At 44.0% G+C, this 21,943-nt stretch overlaps 1 protein-coding gene across 4 annotated transcripts in view; it reads left to right on the top strand.

The window, feature by feature from the left end:
• Mylk3 (myosin light chain kinase 3) overlaps positions 1 to 21,943 on the top strand; it is a 50,113-nt gene that overhangs the window by 23,193 nt on the left and 4,977 nt on the right. For all 4 annotated transcript variants that reach the window (XM_028755503.1, XM_028755500.1, XM_028755501.1 and 1 more), the window contains exons 4-11: positions 1,735 to 2,138; positions 3,628 to 3,733; positions 4,342 to 4,435; positions 5,062 to 5,171; positions 7,557 to 7,698; positions 9,115 to 9,185; positions 14,675 to 14,803; positions 21,750 to 21,902. In XM_028755503.1, coding sequence (XP_028611336.1) covers positions 1,735 to 2,138; positions 3,628 to 3,733; positions 4,342 to 4,435; positions 5,062 to 5,171; positions 7,557 to 7,698; positions 9,115 to 9,185; positions 14,675 to 14,803; positions 21,750 to 21,902 — 1,209 coding nt within the window. The remainder of the gene's footprint in view (positions 1 to 1,734; positions 2,139 to 3,627; positions 3,734 to 4,341; positions 4,436 to 5,061; positions 5,172 to 7,556; positions 7,699 to 9,114; positions 9,186 to 14,674; positions 14,804 to 21,749; positions 21,903 to 21,943) is intronic.

Genomic DNA, 21,943 nt, shown 5'->3' on the forward strand with positions numbered 1-21,943 from the left:
TGTTTACGTGTATGTATGTGTGTATATGTGAATGTATGTTTGTATGTGTATGTGTGTGTGTATGTGTGTATATGTGAATGTGTGTATGTATGTGTATGTATGTTTGTATGTGCATGTGTATTTGTATGTGTGTGTGTGTGTGTGTGTGTGTGTGTGTGTGTGTGTATGGAGCCTTCCTCTACCACTAAAGCTTCACCCTGACCCATCTTAATAATTTTTTATTTCTCTTTAAAAATCTAAACAAGCCATATTTGTGTTTCTTTTTGTACACAGTCCTTTAAGATGTATTTGTTTACCTATTTATTTGTGTGTGTATGTCTATGGGTGTATGTGTACTTGTGTTGCAGGTCTATGTGCCCATGTGCATAGCAACAGAAGATGGCATCCAGTGTCTCCCTCTCTTGCTCTCTGACTATTCTTTTGTGTACCTGAATCTGGGGCTCATGTTTTTGTTGTTGTTTTTTATTTTCTGTTTTAGCTTTTCTAGACTGGAAGCCCTAGTGATCCTCTGTCCCTGTCCTGTCACAGCTGGGGTTGGATTCATGAGATGTCCAGATTGTTAGTGGGGTGCTGAGATTCAGATCTAATCTTCACTAGTGGCAGCCACTTCTCCAACCCCAATAGTTTCACAGGTACTTGAAGTTAATTGTCCTTAGGGGATAAGTGCGGAACTAAAATGCTATCAATTTTTACTTAACTTCTAATTCATGATTTTATGTCATATATACTACAAAAACTACTAAGAGGAGAAGGATCCCAAAGCAGACAGAGTCAGAAACAGCCCCAGCTCCCACTGTTAGAATCCCACAAGAACATCAAGCTACACAACTGTAGTGGTTTGAATAGGTTTGGCCTCCATAGACTCACCTGTTTGAATGCTTGGTCCATAGGGAGTGACACTACTAGGAGGTGTGTCCCTGTTAGAATAGGTGTGGCCTTGTTGGAGGAAATGTGTCACAGTGAAGGTGGGCTCTGAGGGCTCCTAGTGCTCAAGCTCTGCCTAGTACTGAAGAGACAGTCTTCTAGCTGGCTTCAGATCAAGGTGTAGAACTTGTATTTCCTTCTCCTGAACCATGTCTGCTTGGACTCTGCCATGCTTCCTACCATGATGATAACGGACTGAATCTCTGAAACTGTAAGCCAGCCCCAATGAAATGTTTCCCTTTATAAGAGTTGCTGTGGTCATGGTGTCTCTTCACAGCAGTAAAACCCTAAGACAGTAACCATGCCTGCCATACATGCGAAGGACCTAGGTCAGCCCCATGCAGGCTCCCTGACTGTCAGTTCAGTCTCTGTGAGCCCCTATGAGCCCTGGTTAGTTGATTCTGTGGGCTATGCTTTTGTGGTGTTCTTGACCCCTCTGGCTCCTGTAATCTCTCCTCCCCATCTTCTACAGGAGTCCCTAAGCTTCACCCAATGTTTGGTTGTGGGTCTCTGCATCTCTTCTACCTTTCTTATATAGCCCAGGTCCATCTATCTAGGGAAAGTTATGTCTATAATAGGTTAGACCCTCCTACACCAATTAGCAATTAAGAAAATGCTTCATAGACATGGCCACAGGCCAGTCTGATCTGGACAATTCTTCAGTTGGGAGTTTTCTAGTTCCAGGTGACACTAAGCTTGTATCAAGTTGACAGATGAAGCTAACTATGACACTAAGCAATGTTTTACTGCTGAGTCTTATCACTGAACATCCTTGTTTTGAACCTCAGGACCATATTTCTCTCTGCCTAGGATCTCTATCCATATGCAAGAGATGGCTGCTCCTGGGCAGCTGCTTGAGACCCAAAGTGGGAGTCCCATTGGCTCTGCAGAAGCTCCAGGTCCTGGAACTGTGTTAGAAGACCACATCCCTAAAGGATCCAGGCCATTCCCACCCCTGCCAAAGAGGGACAGCAACAATGGTGGAGTGAGAGAAGAGGAGGAGACAGGGCCTGGGGCTGAGCCTATCAGAAGGCCAAGCTTGGCCACAAGGGACTGGAGAGATGAGACTGTTGGGACCACAGACCTGCAGAAAGGCATAGACCCAGGAGCAGTAAGCCGTGAGCCTGGGAAGGACCACGCAGACCAGGGCCCAGAGAGAACTGAAGCTGGAAGGAGGGTGTCTTCTGCTGCAGAGGCTGCCATTGTGGTTCTAGGTAAGTGAGTCTGTGCATAGTTGTAAGGTGAGTGTCTGGAAGCCCTACTATACCTTCCACAGATGATGTGGTTCTAAGTATAAGGCTCTGGATAGTAAGTCCTGGCGCTAGAGTCCAAGATGCAGAAACATGAAACCTTGGGAGGTTGGGAAGTAGGAGCCTCTGTGGCAGAACTGAGTAGATTTCTCAAAGCAACTTCCTGCCAGAGTGTTCAACCATTAGCATTCTTTGAAATTAAGGCAGGTAAGAATGCAGAAAGCAGGAGGGCTAGGGACTTGCTCAGTTGGTAGAATGCTTGTCTAGTGTACACAGTGCTGAAGCACTAGTTTGATCACCGCACAACATAAAATCGAATGTGGCTTGTGATGGCTCTATGTTTTCCTTTTTAAAAATGATTCCATGTGGCATTTCTAAGCATTCATATTATCCAATTAAAATGAAAAACAAAAGGTCAGTTCAGCAGGTAAAGGCCTTTTCTGCCAAGACTGATGCCCCAAGATCAGTTCATGGACCTATAAGGTAGAAGATGAACTAACTCCTGAAAATTATCCTCTGACTTCCACATGTACATGTGTGCCATAGCATGTACACACACACACACACACACACAAACACAAACACACATACACACTGTAATAAAATTAAAGAGAAAACTCCAGTCCTAAATGCCTATCCTCTCTGTCTTTCCAAGTGCTAGCTGTCCTTTGCTTTCCCCTGTAGATCCAGTAACCCTCTTCACCATCCCATGCCCTGAGAGATGCCCACCATGGGCTCCACGACAGGTTCTCTTGCCCTCGGGGATCTAGCTGAGATTAGCTATCTGGGGGCCAAGGTTGAGAGGCGAGGATGCTGTGTTTTCCAGCCTCTTCCCTCTCACACTCCTCTATTTCCCATAGCCCCTTTGTCTTTAAATACAGCCTCCTCATGAAAATCTGCTCACTGATCTAGCGAGCTTGGCTGCCTTTTGTTAGATTTTTGGCGCACAGCTTGGAACAAACCACAGCAGACCAGACCGTTCCACAAGGGGGAGTTTATTCGGGGTGGAGGGAAGAGAGCGAGAGGAGAGAGAGTAGAAAAGTAGAGGAATAGAGGCTGGCCATGATCACGTGGAGAGAGGGGGAAGAGAAGGGGGGGAGGGGGCAGGGGACAACCTGCAGGCACAGGACCAAGGGAGCAAGAGAGGAGCAAGAGAGAGAGGAGGGGGCAGGCAGCCCCTTTATACTGGGCAGGCCTACCTGCCTATTGCTAGGTAACTGTGGGGAAGAGCATACCTGGCTATTGCCAGGTAACTGTGGAGGTGGAGTTTAGACAGAATACTAACACCTTTCCTGCCAAATGTGTGGCTTTATTGGGATGATTATAGAGACAGGGCTTTGACATGCTGGGGCCATAAGAAGGGCAGTGGGCTTGTCACCTGCTAACTCAATTGCCATTTACGATGGCAAGCTACCTGAAGGAGACTCACGGGGTTTTTGTTGTCTCTCTACAGATGACAGTGCAGCGCCCCCAGCCCCCTTTGAACACCGGGTAGTGAGCGTCAAAGATACACTGATCTCCACAGGCTACACAGTGTCCCAACATGAAGTCTTGGGAGGGTAAGTGCAGCGTCTGCCTGGGGGAGGGGCAGGGACAGTACCACCAAGGCTGACCTGCATAGATAACGGACAGAGGTATCCCTAGGATGTGGATGGCTTTGTGTGTAAGGGAGGAGAGGCACAGGAGGCCCTCAAAGTAGGTCATTCCAGAGATAGCAGGAGTGCGGGGCATGGGTGTGGCGTGACATGGAGTAGGTAAGGAAGGTAGTCCCGTATCCAGAATAGCCCATGATAAAGTGAGGATGCTTTCCATTTTCTTTCTTAATCACCACTAATTTCTTAGCTCCAGCTAATCAGCATCAGTTGTCCAGGTAACCCCTTCTACTCTTGACTCTAAAGCCAGAACCACATGGCTGAAGCTGCCGAGTTCTGCTGCTCGCTGGGACTGGAACATGTTCCCCCTTGTTCTATCACCAGCTTTCTGTTTTCCAACTCCTTCACTGCCTAAATATGATGTGGGTGATGAAGAAGTGATTTTCTAGACTTTGGGATAACAGCTTGTGGCATAGGATAGCCCACATGGTGTGTGTATAGAGGCGAGCAACGGTGACTCAGAGGTTGGTAAGCGTCTCATTGTCTCAGCTCACACTGTCCCTGTGTCTCCGTAGGGGCCGGTTTGGCCAGGTGCACAGGTGTACAGAGAGGTCCACAGGCCTTGCACTGGCAGCCAAGATCATCAAAGTGAAGAGCGTAAAGGACCGGGTGAGACAGCTGCCCTAGGCCAGATCCTTCTAGCCAAGACCCAGACCCTCACTTCCTTCATGGCACCCTGATCCAGCCACTAGTAGCCAACCCCCTCCATGCCAAGCAGAAACTTAACGTCTTCTCTCCATCTTCACCTTGACTCATGCACCCACCACTCTCTAAGTCACCCACATTCCTTAGTCCAGACCTCATTTGTGTGAATGGCCTGGTGTGGCTCTACCAACACACTTGTAGGACCTTGGACAACAGGGTTTTTCCTTCTTGGGCATCCTGTCTGAGATGAGTGAGTGGGTTGAACCAAGGTCTTTTCTGTTATAAGAACACATTTGGGTGATGAGTCAAGGAGATACAGGAGACCTGGTGTGAAGGCAGAGGTTGAAAGAAGCATAAGGTGTGTGTGTGTGTGTGTGTGTGTGTAGTACACACATATATGTCAGTGTTTATATGTAAGTGTGTGAGTGAATGTGTATATGTATGTGTGACTGTGTGCATGTGAGTGTGTAGATGTGTTTGTGTGCACATGAATGTGCACATGCCCATGTGTACACATCTTGGGAAATATAAATGGCTTCTCTTCCTGATCTGTTTTCTCGGAAAACCCATTTTTCCTCTGGTCCCACAAGGAGGATGTGAAGAATGAGATCAACATCATGAACCAGCTCAGCCATGTAAACTTGATCCAACTTTATGATGCTTTTGAGAGCAAGAACAGCTTCACCCTGATCATGGAGTAGTGAGTATCTGGCAAGTGGGGTAGTGGTTTCCCTTCAGGGTGGACTTAAGGCTAGGGCTGAGAGAATTTCATCTAAGCAGAGCTCCCCTCTCTGCTCCTCAAGGCTAGGGCTGAGAGAACTTCATCTAAGCAGAGTTCCCCTCTCTGCTCCTCTCAGGCATGCCCAGAGTCATGCCACCCTCCCTGGTCTAGTCCTTTGAATCTGAGCATGGAATTCAGAGGGCAAGTCCTTTTGTCACAAACTAGTATGTAGTATTTCTGATCTGACCTGCAGATGAAGACCTCCGCAGAGGGGAGACCCTCTCTCAAGTCTCAGAAAGTCACGACCACCCAGTAATCTGCTCGAGACACGATGTACCGGAGCAATTGCGAGGTTTATTAGGGCGTGACAGCTAGCTGCCGGTCAATTCGTATGCCCACGCAGGAGCTGAATTGACCCCGACAGCCAGTTTGAGAGGGGTTTTTAAAGGGAAAAACCACAAACCAAGGAATGAGGAGGGGGTGAGGGGGTTGCTAGGGTGGTATAACATAAAAATAGTAGAACATTCCAAAGGAACCCAACCTACATGAGTCAGGGTCAGGTGAAAACTCTCTGTACGCTTACCTTTCTCAAGAATGTAGTCCTGCCCTGTCACTGTGGCCTTGCCCTGTCACTGCGGTTACCAGCTTGGTTCTCAGCTTGGTTCCCAGCTTGTTTCCACCTAGTTCACTTGCATTCTTTCCTTTCTCTTTGCGGGTCGGCCAGTTCCAGTAATGGTGACTGGTCTTTCCACATTCCTAACTTGCTTCATGGCTCGATTTCTCCATGTCTTTATAAAGAAAGCCTAAAGAATATTTTATATGTCTAAAAAGGATTCTATATACCCAGTATCTATAATTTTTCACTCTACACAGACACTACGTTAGTTTGTCCTAAACAAGTTTTAACAATTTTGGGTGAACGATTAACAGTTGGTAATTAGAAAATGTAGACAGAAATAGGAAAATCTTTATATCTAGCTTTCATGAAAATATGTGGTTACACTGGACACACACCTATGTCTGTAGAGGTGTACTAAAGCTCTCTCTGTGTGGGGATGCATTGCAGTTCACTCTGTGTGTGGGTGCGCTACAGCTCTCTCTGTGTCAGAGTGCACAGCAGCTCACTCTGTATATGTGTGTACTGGTTTACTGCACCTCACTTTGTCTGTGGAGTTGAGCCTTCTCTCTAGACTTGAAACTGACTCTTGACATCGAAGCCATCAACCAGGGGCCATTTATCTTTATGCTTGTGTTGTTGTTTACCGTCTGACAGAGATAATAAGAGTAAAAACATTGTCATAACATACAGCCATCAAAAGTGGGAAAAACAGCAGGCTCAGTGGCACTTCTGTGGCATGTATGAGATATTGGGTTCAGTCACTGGGATTGGGCAAAATATTTGGAAAAACAAACACTTGTCTCACACATGACCTAATTTTCCTATGTAGGCTTCTTTTTAATTTTTCAGTTAATTAACTCATTCATTAATTTTTTTAAGATGGGGTTTCAGGTAGCCCATGTTTGAAATCATGTTGTAGCCATGAGTGGTCCTGAACTCCTGACTCACTTTTCTCCACCTCCCAAGCACCAGAATAACAGCTGCGGGTCACTGTGCCTGGCTTCATTCAGGAGCCTTGTCATGTGGGACTCCTAAGCAGCTGATTTCCTGTTGCCGGGAGACCCTGTACAGCGGGGGTTCCCCTTCAACCTGATTTAGGGTTGAACATCAAACATCTGTTTTCACAGAGAGATCTTTTATTAGGTGGGGGTGGGGGCGTGGGGGTTGAAAGTGGCTGCCTTCTGACTCAGGCAGAAAAACAGCAGCAAATGACTTCGCGGGTGTAACTTTGAAGAAGAGAAAAGGGGGAGGTCTGTGTTAGAATTGGCTAGGATGCAGTGGTATATTCTGATTGGGCATCTAATTAGGTGAACCAAAGGGGGCTGCAGTACACCCCCGCACAGAGATTGATTGCTGGACTTCAATACTTTGGTAGCTGGACCTTGGGAGTCAGCCCTTATTTGGAAGTGACCAAATAAGGGAACAGACCTTGCGGCTAGCTTTAGGAATGTAATCTAATGGTGTCTAGCAAGACAGAGGAAATCAGGGAGAAGGGCAAGGCCAGCCAGAGCCATGTTGGCCAGAGTCCCTTCGCAGATTTTCCAGGTTCTAGGAAAACTTTCCACATGGAATATGCCAGAGCAAAGGCCCCAGCAAAACCTCATGTAGCAGTGTCCCGAGCCCTTCGTAAACACCCTTGGGTGTGCAGTGGGCTGTGACCAACTTTAGGAACACCTGGATGGCTGTTCTCAGCCTCTCGGAGAACTTCCTCAGTCTGACGCCTGGCTCTTACTCTTCTCTGGCAGTGTGGATGGAGGTGAACTCTTTGACCGGATCACGGATGAGAAGTACCATCTGACTGAGCTGGATGTGGTCTTGTTCACGAGGCAGATCTGTGAGGGCGTGCATTACCTGCACCAACACTACATCCTGCACCTGGACCTCAAGGTCAGTGCTATGTCGGGCCTTGGCAGGTGTCTCCAGAGCATCCTGTGTGTCAAGGCCACCATTCAAATCCCATGGGTCATAGTCATTGCACAATTGCAGATAATTGCTAAGAATGGTGTCTTTTGCACATTAGGCAAGTGGTCTACCACTGGTCTTCAGCTCCAGCCCCTTCTCCATTTTCCTGAGATGAGAGTTTCACTATATAATTCAGGCTGGTCTCGAATTTGCAGATTCTCCTCGTTTTATCCTTCTGAGTGCCGGAATTGAGACCCATATACCATACCCAACTAGCCCTATGCTCTGTGACTGAACCAATGTGTTTTGGGCTTATTCCTGAAATTGTGGGGACCTGAACACTGAAATTTTAAAAAAACTTCCCTGATGAAGGTCTGAGAATGTGGCTAAGTTGGTAGAGCGCTTGTTTAGCATGCACAAAGCCCTAGGCTTGAGTTTGGGCACCACATGACATTGGATGTGATGTCATACATTTGTAAGCGTAGCAATCAGAGCTAGAGGCAGGAGGACCAGGAGTTAAAGGCCGCTCTTGACTACATAGCAAATATACATGAGGAACTCATCTCCAAAAAATATAAATAAATAAATAAAATATACATACCTCTTCTGACTCCAGTGTGCAGCCAGTGATGAGAAGCACTATTCCAAAGCAGTTGTCTCGGGTCATGGGCCAGAGCTCCATCTCAGAGGCATGTTCTTCAGTTCTCACATCATACGTGTTCGTCTACATTTTATTTCACTGTCAGCATTTTAAAACATGGAATCTTCATACCAAAAATCAGGGTCTTTGACTTCTCTTGAAGACTGAGAAGCTCTGAGTGCTGTCCCAGCTTCTTTCCTGGTGAGCAGCAGATGGGGGATGGGACTGAGCAGGGCCACCCTTTCCATGGGACAAAAGTCATACATACTTCCTCACAGTCTATACCAATGCCTTTAAAACATGATTTTGTTTTTAATTCTCTCTGTGTGTGTGGATGTCTGTGTGTGTCTGTGTGCGTATGTGTTTGTGTATGTGTGTGTATGTATGTGTCTCTGTGTGTGTAAGAGTGTGCATGTGAGTGTGGTTGTCCATGGAGACCAAAAGATGCTGTTAGATACACTAGAACTGGAGTTACATGGTGGTTTTGAGCTGTCCACCATGGGTGCTGGGAACTGAACTCTCTGCAAGAGCAACACATGTTCTCAACCTCTGAGCCAAGTCTCCAGCCCCCTGTGCAAACCGTTTCATTAGTGTGGTCGTTTATTTTTATTATCTGTCTAGCCCCACATGACTATCCTGAGCCATTTATTTCCTTTGTAGTCTAGGAAACAGAGGCTTATGGACAATAAGGGAGATAGCTGAAGGCTTTCTCAGCCAGGGTAATAATGATAAAATATCTTCCTTCTCTTTCTCTCTTCCAGCCGGAGAATATACTGTGTGTCAGTCAAACAGGGCATCAAATTAAGATCATTGACTTTGGGCTGGCTAGAAGGTAAGGGTCTTGATACTCTGACAAAATTCCTCCTTCAGCTCTCTTGCTCTCTTGATGTAAATTCTGAGTTTTTCCCCTGACTACTTAATTCCCAGCAATATCGACTGATTATTAATAATGCCTAGGCTATAAGCTTCAGTTTGTTCTCTGACTTGCTTTTAATTTATTATCCCTTTTATTCTAATCTGGGTTCAGCTATGTGGCTGGTTTTGTCTCCTTGCCTTCTTATGTCCATCTCGTCAGCATTTTAGGGTGAATCACCCCTTATTCTACCTTGAGTTCAACTACTCATCTGGCTTGCATCCATCTCCTCCTCAGAGTTCCAGATGAATCCCCCCATGCCTCACTAGATCCCAGAATCCTCTCTCCCTGCCAGATGTCCCACCTCCTATTTCCTGCTTCAGCTCATTGGCTATAGGGTTTTTTATTGACGGGTAATTCTTACAAGACATTTTCTGCACTTCAAGATAGTTACTGTCTGAGATCTAGCAGGGTTTTTTTTTTTTTTTTTTGAGTTTGAGAATGGATATAAGAAAGTTCTCACAGAGATTGGCAGTCTTTGGCTTGCTGTTTATGCAGTGGGTTTGTAGTACAGGCTCCATTTGTCCTAAAAGATTGTGGGATTAACTGTGCTTCAAACCACCTGTCTAAGCAGAAGAAAATAGTTCTAGGGGATTGTTGAGCAGGGTTCAGGGCAGATTAAATTCCATCGGTTCTCCACTCTGCTAGGGTCTCGGCTACTCAATACACCCATGGCCATCCATGCACTCTGAGGAATGTCTAGCTAGCTTACCTGTGAAAACATGTATGTGACAGATAGGCAGACCATGTGAGTGGATCTGGAGCCACTGAAGACTACATTAGGATTTAGTACAGTAGTAATACATGACATTTTTGCTCACTCATGTACAGATAGTCATGAGGGCTGAATGGGATCTAATATGGATAGTTGAAACTCTGTTAGGCCCCAGGTTTCAGCACATTAAGTGGTTATTGTATACATTTAAAAACTTTTGTTACCTTTATTTATGTATGTGGGAGCAGGGAGGCACAACACATGCCTCGGGTGCTGTGTGGAAATCAGAGGGCAGCTTCTAGGAGTTGGTTCTTTCCATCCTCTGTATGGGCCCTAGGAGCTAAACTCATCATTGGGTTTGGCAGCAAATACCTTTAGCCAGAGTATCTCACTGGCTATTGTATATGACTTTTTTTTTTATAAAGAATTCTTTTTTATTTTATGTGTCTATGCACTGCATACATGCAGTACCCACAAAAGTTAGAGGAGGACAGCAGATCCCCTGGAACTAGAGATACAGATGATTGTAACTTTCCGTATGGATGTTGGAGTCTAGGTCCTCTGAAAGAGCATCCAGTGCTCTTAATCACCTAGCCATGTCTGCAGCCCTTCTTGTATATAATTTTCAAGATATCTTAAAGACCCTTAAATTTCATACAGCCTAAAGTACACATAATTTTACTTCCCAGCCTTGATAGTCTCATGTCCATGACAGGTGAAACTGGCAGTATAGATTCCTGGAAGAGATTACAGCAAATCTATGGAGCTTAGGAAGACAGTCCACCAAACCTCTGTCTCAATCAGGATGCTAACTAAAATTGATTCACTAGTTGAATGCCCATCCTTCAAGCTTTCCTCCAATTTTCTTTCCTCTAAGAATGATTATTCTCGGGAAATCACATATTATCTGGATAGTTCTGAATATAGTAGCTGAATTTCAATTCTTTCTGAAGTTTTTCTGACATTTCCCTTTTCTTTTCTTTCCTCCCCCTCCTCCTTCCTCCTTCATTCTTGTCTCTTGTTTTTGTTGTTTTGTTTTGGCTGTGGTTGTGGACGAGTTTCAGCCTGGCCTCAAACTTGTTCTGCAGCTAGGCTGACTTTGATGGTTAAGTCTTGATTTTTACTCTGCCTCCGAGTGCTGGGATTACAGCATGTGCCACATAGCTTTGTTCGTTTGTTTGTTTTTCAGACAAGGTCTCATTATGTCTCCCTTGGCTGGCCTCTGACTTTTGATCTTCCTTCTTCAGTGTGTGTGTGTCTCTGTGGCCAGGTTGTCTGTGGTCTTGATGGCTGTTTCCCACGAGGAGCCATCTTTGTTGCGCTCTGAATGTCCTGCTCTTCCCCCACCACTCACATAGCAGCTGAACTCCTCACCAGGTTAGCTTCTGGCTTCTGCCCCTGCTTCCAGGAAACATCCTGAACTGCAGTGACAGTCTTTTGGGGCCACTCTTCCATGGGCTGAAATGTTATCTATTTGCAGGAATGAAAGGTATATTTCATTGCCCCCATGCTGTTGCTACAAAAGAAATTTGCTACCACCTTCAGTGAACAATATAACCCCCTACCCACACACATGAAAAATCACAACCAATGATGGAGGAAACCTGCTTCATCGATTCCTAAATAACGTCTTCTAAACTTGGGATTATTTTTCACATAAGTGTGTCTTATACAAGACAATCTAGTTCTCATCACCATCTGCCCCAGCAGCCTTTTAGACTGGTTTTCATACTCACTGTGTCCTCCACTCCATGAAGTGCAGTGCCATAGAAACACTGTGCGTCTGTGTTTGTCCTCTGGCCCTTTGCAAAGCCATGATAGCCAAATAACTTTTGGCAACCCAAAGCTCCTCTTTTTAAGATGCCTGTGGTATAATATTGTGCTTGGTAGGATGTACATTCAAGATTTACAGGACACACTAGAATGCCAGGTGACCAGTTATCATATGACCACTTACAGTGACACACTGAATTCAGAGCAAGAAGCAACCACTATGAGGGAGGCTTCTCACGGACAGGATTTGTCAGGAGCAGGTAGTGGTGATTCTGATGAATGTTTACCAGCTCAGAAGAGGAGGGGAGTGGGGATACAGGATTGATTTGTTATAGTTTCCAGTGTTTGCAAATTGAGGAACCCAGTTAGCTTTAGAGCTCTTCTGAGAGCCTGAGCCAGCTTGAACAGGAGCTGTAGAGGGGAATCATGGGAGATGACATTAGTTATGGCCTGAGAACCAGGGTGTGAGTATGAGCAGGCTGAACTAGGGAGAGCATAGTATAGGCTGAGACTACTAAAGAAGAATCTTGAATGCTAGGCTCAAAAGTTTGAGTGTTAATGGATAGGTCACTGAATCTTATCATTCAGTAACTTCATGATGGGCCATTGACACTAGCCTGCGGAAATCAGTATTTAGATCACCCAACTTGGCAATTACTGCAGATTAGGTTTTTTAAAAAGTCTAGCCGGGTGGTGGTGGCACACGCCTTTAATCCCAGAACTTGGGAGGCAGAGGCAGGCGGATTTCTGAGTTCGAGGCCAGCCTGGTCTACCGAGTGAGTTCCAGGACAGCCAGGGCTACACAGAGAAACCCTGTCTCGAAAAACCTAAATAAATAAATAAATAAATAAATAAATAAATAAAATAAAAAAATAAAAAGTCTAGACAGCTACTTTTGAACATTTACCTACAGACCACTAATTGAGATCACTGAGCTAGTTAGCTTTAACACACACACACACACACACACACACACACACACACACGGAGGTGTTTTGCCTGTATGTATTTCTGGACATGTGTACAGTGCCCACAGAGGCCAGAAGAGGGTATTGACTCCCCTGGAACTGGAGTTTTAATGGTTGTGAGCCACCATATGGATTCTGGGAATTGAACCTGGGTCTTTTGTTTTGGTTTTTAGGTCTTTTGTTAGTTTGTTGGCTTTTTTTTTAATTTGTTTGTCTTCGAGACAGGGTTTCTGTGTATCTCTGGCTGTCCTGGTATTGGCTCTGAAGACCAAGCTGGCCTCAAACTTACAGAGATCTGCCTGCCTGTGCCTCCCAAGTGCTGGGATTAAAGTCGTACACCACCACACCTTGCCTTGGACCTGGGTCTTAACCAATGAGCCATCTCTCCAGGCTTCAGTGAAGTCAGATGTGCACTGTGTCTCTCATTCTCTTCTTGTGACAGTGACACAGGAACAGTTGTGGCCTACCTTGGGATTGGCCCAGTGAAGTTTTACTCACATTCTATTGGCAAAGCAACTCCTATGGCCAGCCCCAGCATCAGTGAAGTGAAGCTGATTTCAAGATATTTCTACGTGTAGTGGAAGGACTCTCACACCTCAGGTCACAGGGTATGAAAATAGGGCACAGCAAAGCACACAGCTTCTCCTGGAGCTCTACTTTTAATTCTTTTGAGTACATGCTCAAAAAATTGCTCGATTACATAATTCTATTTTTTAAATTTTTTATTAGTCGCCTCTCTGGATTTTGTTTTGTTGAGACAGAGTCTGTTTCTAAGCTTGCCTAAACTTGTTGTGTAACTTATCCTGGTCTCAAACTCACCTCAGTTCTGCTGTGTTAGCCTCCTGAGTACTGGAATCACAGTTGAAGACACCACACCCTGCTCACTTTTCTGATTTCAGCAGCATCTGCTCCATTTCACTCACTTACGCTGCATAAAGGATCTGAATTCTCTACATTCTAGTCAACACATGCTATATTTTTCTTCCTCTGTTGTATGTATGTGTGCATTTAGTACTATAGACATTTATATGGCTGCACATGGAAATACATTGTAGCTGTAATTTGTATTTCCCTCTTGATTGTCGATAATGTCCATCCCTTCCTTTTCTTACTATGACCCCTCTGGCACATGTGAACACCAACAAAGTAGTTGCTCTCCAGAAGCTTTGGTCACATTTGTTTGTACTTATTCATGTGGTTTCATGTCAATTTATCATCTTCAGATTGTAAGTGGCTAGGACTGTAGTTTTCTTGTTATACATTGTAAAGCGGTGGTATGTGTGTGGTGAATACCTTGGCAGGCCCTGCCAAGGTGTCCCCTGAGGAATCATGTCTGCGATAGGCCTAGAGTAAAGATTTATTGAGGGGGAAGGGAGTGGGAGGGGCCTGGAAAGGGGTAGAGGCAGAGAAAGAATGAGAGAAGGACAGAAAAAAAAAAAAGGTCGGGAACATGTAGGAACACAGAAAGACGGAGAGGAAGAGGAGGAGAGAGAAAGGGAAAGGGAGGAGAAAGGAGAGGGAGAAGGAAGAGGAAGGAGGGAGAGGGAGAAAGAAAGAGGGAGATGGAGGAGAGAGAGAAAAAAGAGAGAGGGGGAAGAGAGAGGAAGGAGGGAGAGGGAGAAGAGAGAGGGTGGGGTAGTGAACAGTCTTTATGGGCTGCTGCACCTGGGTCGTGTGGTATAGGTGGCTGCAGATGGTTGCAGGTGTCTACAGGTGGCTGCAGGTGGCTGTTGGGTGGAGCCTAGCGGAATTGTCTGTAAGCCAACATGGAGAGGCTGGAAGGCATGTCTGAGTGTATGATTATTCCCCCAGAAAACCACTTGTGTAGCGTGAGTGTGGGATCCAGGCAACATACCTGACAGGTAGGGTGGGGAAGTGTTTCCTTCCAGGATCTCCATTTGCCCCACATTCTCTCCCTTCATATGTCCTTAACTCTTCTCTTTTTCTCTCAGATACAAGCCTCGGGAGAAGCTAAAGGTGAACTTTGGTACTCCAGAGTTCCTGGCCCCAGAAGTTGTTAACTATGAGTTTGTGTCATTTCCAACAGACATGTGGAGTGTGGGAGTTATCACCTACATGCTGTGAGTACTGGGGGGAGGGAACGAAAGGGCAGGGGGCTGGTACTGGGTGGGGCTTGGGCTATCCATCTTACATTGGTACTTTTAGAAGCAGAAAAACACAATTTGGCAAGTGTTGTCAGGAACATTGATAGAGGAGCAGGGTGGTGAGATAGAAGAAAAGCAGCTAGCTAAGGGTGTGCTACAGATGGAGCTTGCTTCTAGCTACCAAATGAGAATAAGTACAAGACCATTCCTACACATGGTTGTAGAGAAGGTTTTATTGTAGATTTGAGGGAGAGAAATCTGAAAGAGTCCAGACTGAACTGGGTTGTGGGGGTGGTAGGAAGATGGAAGGAGGAACAGAAGAAGGGATTGGGAAAGTAGACTAAGAGAGGAGCCCCAATCAAGAGCATCAAGAGTGCGTGGGAACCAAGAGAGGAAGCGGGAGCCATGGAAGTGCACAGTCAAAATGGCTGACTTTATATAGGAAGAGAACCTGGGGGAAGGAAAGCCAGCCCTTGGGAACGAGAGGTTTAGTGTAGGGATCAGGGTGAGACGTGTTGGGAGGAGCCACAGGTACTGAGTACTACTGGGAGAGGGAGCCAGCATCTGCTTTGATGGATTAAATAGGCATCTAGGTTGGCTTTTTGTTTGTTTGTTTGTTTGTTTGTTTGATTGATTGTTGTTTGTTTTGGGTGGGGTGATCATTGAGATCTAACATCCCAGCCTTTTGTTGATGATAACTGTGATAACTGAATCTGAGTTAAAATTGGAAGTTGTTATGCCCAAGTCGTAGGGACCTCCCCCTCTCCCCGCCAAAGACCATCCCAAAGACCATCGAGGAGCTAATTCCAATGCAAATACATGAGGGTCTTTATTAGGAGCTTGTGAGCAAGGACTCTCATTGTCACCATTGCAACAGGTTAGAAGTGAGAACCTCAAGCTTAGGGGCACAGGGTATTGACTGTGGTTACAGCAAGCTTGGAGAATTTCCAAATGGGTCAGCATGTTAATATTTTAAAGACTGCATTTCTGGAGTAATCTGTAGGAATCAAACATGGTTGGTGGAGGGCAAAACCACCTAAAAAACAGGATGGCTAGGTTATCTATTTGTGAAGAATGTCTTAGGTTATCTATATGTATCCTGACCCTGTTGTTATAGCCTGACTGACTGTTTCTAGTCGGGTGCGGGGTTGTTGCCATAGGATGTTTGCTCAAGTGGACTTTGTGGTTTTCCTCCTGGAATTGGAGTTTAGCCCCTGGTCAGAAGCTTCTTCACAAACAAACAAACAAACAAACAAACCAGTTGGTTGTGTTTCACAGAAACCTGCTGGGACAGGTGTAGATTAGGGAAAGGTAAAATTCAAGAGTTTAGGGGAAACTATTTAACTTGAATTAACATTTGAAACTTCTAGACCAGTGGTCCTGGTAGTTGGAGCAGGAAAGTTTTAAGAAGAAAGACACAGAGAGGGGGACACACACACACACACATGCACGCACACATGCACACACAGAAAGAGAGAGACAGAGACAGATGGACAGAGACAGACAGAAACTCCATCCTCAGGAATAGGGAGGTGGGCAAACTTAGGCTGTTGACTGATGTGAGTACTTGTCTTTAGTCCCTTTGAGCTGTAAGAGGCAGAACCAAGTCAGTCAGCTATCTGAAGCTTATATAAATTTTTTAAGTTTCCAGAAAAGGATATAAGTTTGGATATATTAGCATTACCACTGTTTGTAATCTGTAATCCACATTGTAAAAAAGGAAGGAGATTCACGCCTTTGACTCATAGAAAAGCTTGGGAATCCAAAAAAAAAAAATGGTTCGAAAGCATTAACACTCTTTCCTCTGTCCAGAGGGCTGGGTGTATAGATTGGCTTTCCTCTGTCCAGAGGGCTGGGTGTATAGATTGGACAGAGATGTTTTCAACACAATGAGAATCACTGTTAAGTCCATATTTAGAAGACAACCAAAAGAAATGTAAACTTTTGAGCCTGTGATTATGATAATAGCAGTCAGTGCTTTACCAGGCTAGATTAATAGCTTATCAGGACTCCACTGATTGCTAAAACTGAACTTTTGAAGTCTTAGTACAATAGCACAGAGAGGAAGAAACCTGAAACATTTCTCACTTTTTACATAACTTAAACCTTTACATCTTGTGTTTACTTTCTTAGACCCTCACAACTTAACCATTTTCTTTTAAACCTTTTCTTTTTCCATCTAGTTGATTGTCATGAGACACTGCCAGGGGCCAGCCCCTGCTGTTCTTTTTTGTTGCTTCTCGAAGCAGTGGATGGGGAAGAGCATCCGAGTGCAAGACTTGGTCTTACATTATATTTAGGGATTCTGTATAATAGTAAAACATTTACCTATCTTAAAGATAAGTCATTTTGCTACTGTAGCTTATATGCCTGAGGGAGGTCCTTTTGGGCCAGAAACTGTCTCTGGCAATTAGCACCTCATCATAAAACAGCAGGAGATTAAGTAAAGGATTAATTGCTAGTCTTCTCCCTCTTGTCCAAATGCTTCTCACCTGTCAGTCTGGGTGGGAAGTTTGGAGCAAAAATCTTCTATTGAACCGGGAAAAGAGAATCATGCTGACAAAAGGAAAAACTTTTACACAAGCAAATATGGATTAAACTCATAAATTCATATATAGATTCATGCATACATATTCATAAATCTCTATTCAAACTAGTTGGGCTCAGCTTACATACTTATCTCATAATTACACACACACACACACACACACACACACATCCATGCTCAGATATGTATATGGAGCAAAAGACCAAGCACTAGTGCAGAAAGAACTCACTCATTTAGATAAAAAATGAACTCCAGTCTTTATTTCATAGAGAAAGAAAAGGCTTCTACCCTTTTATTGCTAAATGAATTAAACCCAAGTCTGTAAGACGAAAGCTTTGCTCTCTTTAGTCAGACTAAGCCTGCTGTGCTATTAAGAAAATACCTGTTCTGTCTCATGGTAAGGAGAAGCCTGCCTGCTCCTTCAGCTCTCTTTCCAGCTTCTTCCTTTTTCATCTTTCCCTCTGCATTCTGCATACTGCTCTCTTAATATTTTAAGCTGCCTTATAATTTCGAAGTTATTCCATTCTGCATTCTCCTCCTAATCTTGCTCTCTCCTCCTGCTCTGATGTAACAATGCTCTTGCTCTCAATGCCTTACCCGCAATGCTCTCTCTCCAGTGTTATAGCTTCCAATATGATCTTTCCTAGTCTTTTGTACCTTTGCTAGGAGAATAGATCACATGGATTTCCCATGCATCCCCACCACCTCGGTTGGTTTTTTCTTTTTAATTAATTAATTTTTTTAATAAAAGTTCACTAGAAGTTAAAACATAAATTGAATAAGAAGGTTACAACAGAGAATGTTTATACACATATCCACTAACAGTAATTATCTGACTAAACACTCATCATCTGTTACCAGCTCTGCAGATTCATGCAGAGTTAAAAAACATAACTTTTGTGACTAAGTTATTAGTGAAGTTTTGTATAGGTAAACCCAATCAATATTTTATCTTCTGTCCTTGCACCTATAGTAAACCGTTAGTTCCATTTTTATGACCTTTGGTTAATGGTTTTACAACCTCTTGGAATGTACTCTAAGTTGCAGATGCCTGCTTGCTATATCAGTAGCAATTAACTTGTGACACTTGAAGACTATCAGAGTTCTCAGTGCAGTCTTGATTATCAGAGTCATCCTATTATAAAAGAGCTTAATAATTCCTAGTATAATCTTAAGAATTCTTATAGGATCATCATTAAGAATTAAGAAGTCACCTATTTGTCTATACAGCATCACTACAAGACAGTACATCTTTGTTGTTCTGCAGAAATCTGCTCAAAAGAGTGGGTTAATATCTAGTGATTGTTATATATATTTAAAAATAACAAAAAGCATATTAATAGCAGGAATCTTTCCTAAAATGAAATTCTCCTCAGCCTTGCCTAAAGGAGCAAATCCATTGTAGATTTTAATCCATGGTAGAACCATCTCAGGAAGATTACTTGCTAGTTTTTATCTTCTCTTAGATGGCTCCTGGCAAGACACAAGTGATTGATTACTGAGAGCAGTAATTGCATAGATCCTTTAAATAAAGGAAGAGTAAAAAAAAAAAATATATGTTGAAACATGTTTTGTAAGTTTCTCTCTTTCAGGGTGAAGTCTTCCAGCAAGGTAAATGGTATCTGCCTTTCTCAGCTAGAGACCCAGTAGCTCTAGAAAAGTGAAGCCTAAACTGAACAGTCAGCTACATGCATCCTTGAGGAAGAAGCTGGGTGCTCGCTGCCTCTAACATAAAGCTACAATAAGCCATCATTATCAGAGATCTGAGAAGGATAAATTATAACAGGAAGTATAATCCAAATAGCCTATGTATCAATTAAAATGATAGATTTACCAACCATCAAAAAGCAAGTTGGAGAAGAAAGGGTTTATTTGGTTTACACTTCCATATTGCTGTTATCTTCAAAGGAAGTCAGGACAGGAACTCAGAGCAGGAACCTGGAGGCAGGAGATGATGTAAGGACCATGGAGGAGTGCGGCTTACTGGCTTGCTTCCTGTTGCTTTCTCAGTCTGCTTTCTTATAGAAGCCAGGACTACTCGCCCAGGATGGTTATGCTAGGCTCCCTTAATCTTGATGGCTTCAATGGAGCCAATGATCATAGATCTTTGGCTGCCACATAGGATTACATCTTCAGCTGCCACACCCAGATTTTCCTGTGGAGGAGGAACCTGGAAAAACTGACTTGCTGTGGCAAGGCAGAGTGGGGCTGTCAACCCAACAGTGTCCATAGTTTTGTCAGGATCCTGGCAGTGGGTGAGACATGGGGTAGTTCTTTGCCAGTGGTCAGCATTCCCATAATCCAGGTGAAGTCTTCTGTGCTCCATTGTCTTCTTTGGAAACATTAAAGTCACTTCAAGGAGCTGGAATCTCTATCATGGGAAGCCTTTTTTTTTTAAATTAAACACTTTATAAACACTTTTTTAAAATTAAACACTTTTATTTGGTAGGGCTCTGAAGAGTTTGAGGACCATTATCTATTAAGTATAACTGATCTAAACAAACTTTATTTATTTTTAGTAACTCGCTGTTTTAGGGTTTCTGTTACTGGGACAAAGTACCATGACCAAAAAGCAAGTTGGAGAAGAAAGGGTTTATTTGGTTTATACTTCCATATTGTTATTCATCATCAAAGGAAGTCTGGACAGGAACTCAAACAGAGCAGGAACCTGGAGGCAGGAGCTGATGTAAAGAGCATGGAGGAGGAATGCTGCTTACTGGCTTGCTTCCTGTGGCTTTCTCAGTCTGCTTTTTTATAGAAGCAGAAGGGTCAGGACTACTAGCCCAGGATTGACACCACCCATAATGGGCAGGGCTTTTCCCCACTAATAAGAAAATGCCCTACAGCCAGATCTTGTTTGTTGTTTGTTTGTTTGTTTTTTGTTTTTGTTTTTCGAGACAGAGTTTCTCTGTGTAGCCCTGGCTGTCCTGGAACTCACTCTGTAGACCAGGCTGGCCTTGAACTCAGAAATCCACCTGCCTCTGCCTCCTAAGTGCTGGAATTAAAGGCATGCGCCAACAGCCAGATCTTATGGAGGCATTTTCTCAAGTGAGGTTCCTTTCTTTAAGGCGACTCAAATAGGAACTCTACCCAAGGGAATTCATAGAGACCATGAGGGTACACTACAGTGTTGGGTGACTCTGTCACTTCTGACATAGATTGGCCCCCTGTCTCTCTCTGACTAGATTTCCTGAGCTATTTTCTTAAGCCTTTTCTACTTTCATTCTTGTTGCTATGATAAGACTCGGATGAAGGCAACTTAGGGAGGACAGAAGTTCAGATACTGCCAACACTGAGGGAGGACAGGGCAGGAGCTCAAGAACTTGAAGAACATAGAGGAGTGCTGCTTCTTGCTCAGTCATTCACCCATGCTTAGCTAGCTTTCTTTTATAGCCCGGGAACTATAAAAGACATTGTGTTTGCTGTATCGGGCAGGGGAAGTTTAAAGCCTTACTCAGTCAGTTAGGTTATCTTGCCTCTCTGTCTTAGCCTGAGCCTAGTAAAGCCAATATTTCATGGGCTTGAAGAACAATAATATGTATTAGAGCCTGTCTCAGAGAAATAGAAAGCTTTTTTCAAATAAATATACACATTGGGCATAGTAGCTCATGTCTTTAAACACTCAGGAGGCAAAGACCCAAGGATCTCTATGAGTTCAAGGCCAGCCTGGTTTGTCTTTTTTTTTTTTTTTTTCTGAGAGGGTTTCTCTGTGTAGCCCTGGCTGTCCTGGAGCTCACTCTGTAGACCAGGCTGGCCTGGAACTCAGAAATCCGCCTACTTCTGCCTCCCAAGTGCTGGGATTAAAGGCATGAGCCACCACCGCCCGGCCCCTGGTTTGTCATAGTAGTGAGTTTCAGCTTATCCAGGGACAACTAGAGAATCCTTTCTCAAACAAACACAACAACAACAACAACAAAAATAAATAAATAAATATTCACTTGATTTGTGGACACATTGTATTAGAATACACTTTACAGCTATTCTAGAGCAGTGGTTCTCAACCTGTGGGTTGCGACCCCTTTGGGGGTGGAATAATCCTTTCCTAGGGCTCACTTAAGACTATTGAAAAACACAGATATTTACATTATAATTCATAACAGTAGCAAAATTACAGTTATGAAATAGCAATGAAAATAATTTTCTGGTCGGAGGTCACTACAACATGAGGAACTATAAGATGGTGGCAGCATTAGGAAGGTTGAGAACTATTGCTGTAGAGATAAGGAAAGAGTTGTGTGAGATAGGAGATTGTTCAGAATATCCTCTTCCCCATCTCCCACCTTCATGTGAACATGCAGAACCAATATGCAATGGAGAAGTTACAGAAGCAGAGCTTGTGATATACTGACTCATGGTCCTTTCTCTTCTCCACAGACTCAGTGGTTTGTCCCCATTTCTAGGGGAAACAGATGCAGAGACCATGAATTTTATTGTCAACTGCAGCTGGGATTTCGATGCTGATACCTTCAAAGGGTTGTCAGAGGAAGCCAAGGACTTTGTTTCCCGGTTGCTGGTCAAAGAGAAGAGGTATTTTTAGTTGGTGGTCACTCAGTGGCCATTATAACAGG

Source organism: Grammomys surdaster, unplaced genomic scaffold (assembly GCF_004785775.1).
Source record: "Grammomys surdaster isolate TR1022 unplaced genomic scaffold, NIH_TR_1.0 126063, whole genome shotgun sequence".
Lineage (NCBI taxonomy): Eukaryota > Metazoa > Chordata > Mammalia > Rodentia > Muridae > Grammomys > Grammomys surdaster.